Source organism: Eimeria tenella, genomic scaffold (genome assembly GCF_000499545.2).
Source record: "Eimeria tenella Houghton genomic scaffold, Eth_scaff2870, whole genome shotgun sequence".
Classification (NCBI taxonomy): domain Eukaryota; phylum Apicomplexa; class Conoidasida; order Eucoccidiorida; family Eimeriidae; genus Eimeria; species Eimeria tenella.
Window position 1 is genome coordinate 1 of NW_013542746.1, and position 586 is coordinate 586.

Genomic DNA, 586 nt, shown 5'->3' on the forward strand with positions numbered 1-586 from the left:
CCCGGGGCTGCCTTCTGCGGCAGCAGCAGAAGCTGCTGCTGCTGCTGCTGCTGCTGCTGCTGCTTCGGCCTCTGCGCGCTCACAAAGAGCAGCGGGAGACGGAAAAGCAGCAGCCACGGCACATGCAATCTCCTCAGACACCCCTGGCAGCTGCAGCAGCTGCTGCTGCCACCAGCGCTTTAGGGCCTCTGGCTTTATGGGGTTGGGCCCTGCTGCGTGGCTGGGGGTACCCCCCATGGCTGCTGGCTCTGCTGCTGCTGCTGCTGCTGCTGCCGGATCCGCTGCAGCAGCAGCAGCAGCAACAGCTTCTGCTTCCTCTGTGGCCGAAGCAGCCAGCCGGCGCAGCTTCCCCCGCGGCAGCAGCCGCAGCTGCTTAATTCCTGCTGCTGCTTTCGCCAGCCGCCGCAGCAGCGCTGCTGCTGCTGCTTCGTCGGGCTCGTGGGCTGTGTCTGCGCCCCACAGCAGCAGCAGCTCGCAGACCAAAACGTCTAGTGCTGCCAGCAAGTCTCGCGAGCGTGGCTTCTTCCTACCTGTGCTGCTGGTGCTGCTGCTGCTGCTGCTGCTGCTGTTGCGGGGGGGGGGGGGG

The 586-nt window shown here is 66.7% G+C and overlaps 1 protein-coding gene across 1 annotated transcript in view; it reads right to left on the reverse strand.

Moving 5' to 3' along the window:
* Nucleotides 1-488: 488 nt before the first annotated feature.
* Nucleotides 489-586, reverse strand: part of ETH_00034075 (uncharacterized protein) — a gene marked incomplete at both ends in the record, with an annotated part of 343 nt that continues 245 nt past the window's right edge. Inside the window, one exon of the mRNA XM_013375539.1 lies at nt 489-584. Coding sequence (XP_013230993.1) covers nt 489-584 — 96 coding nt within the window. The remainder of the gene's footprint in view (nt 585-586) is intronic.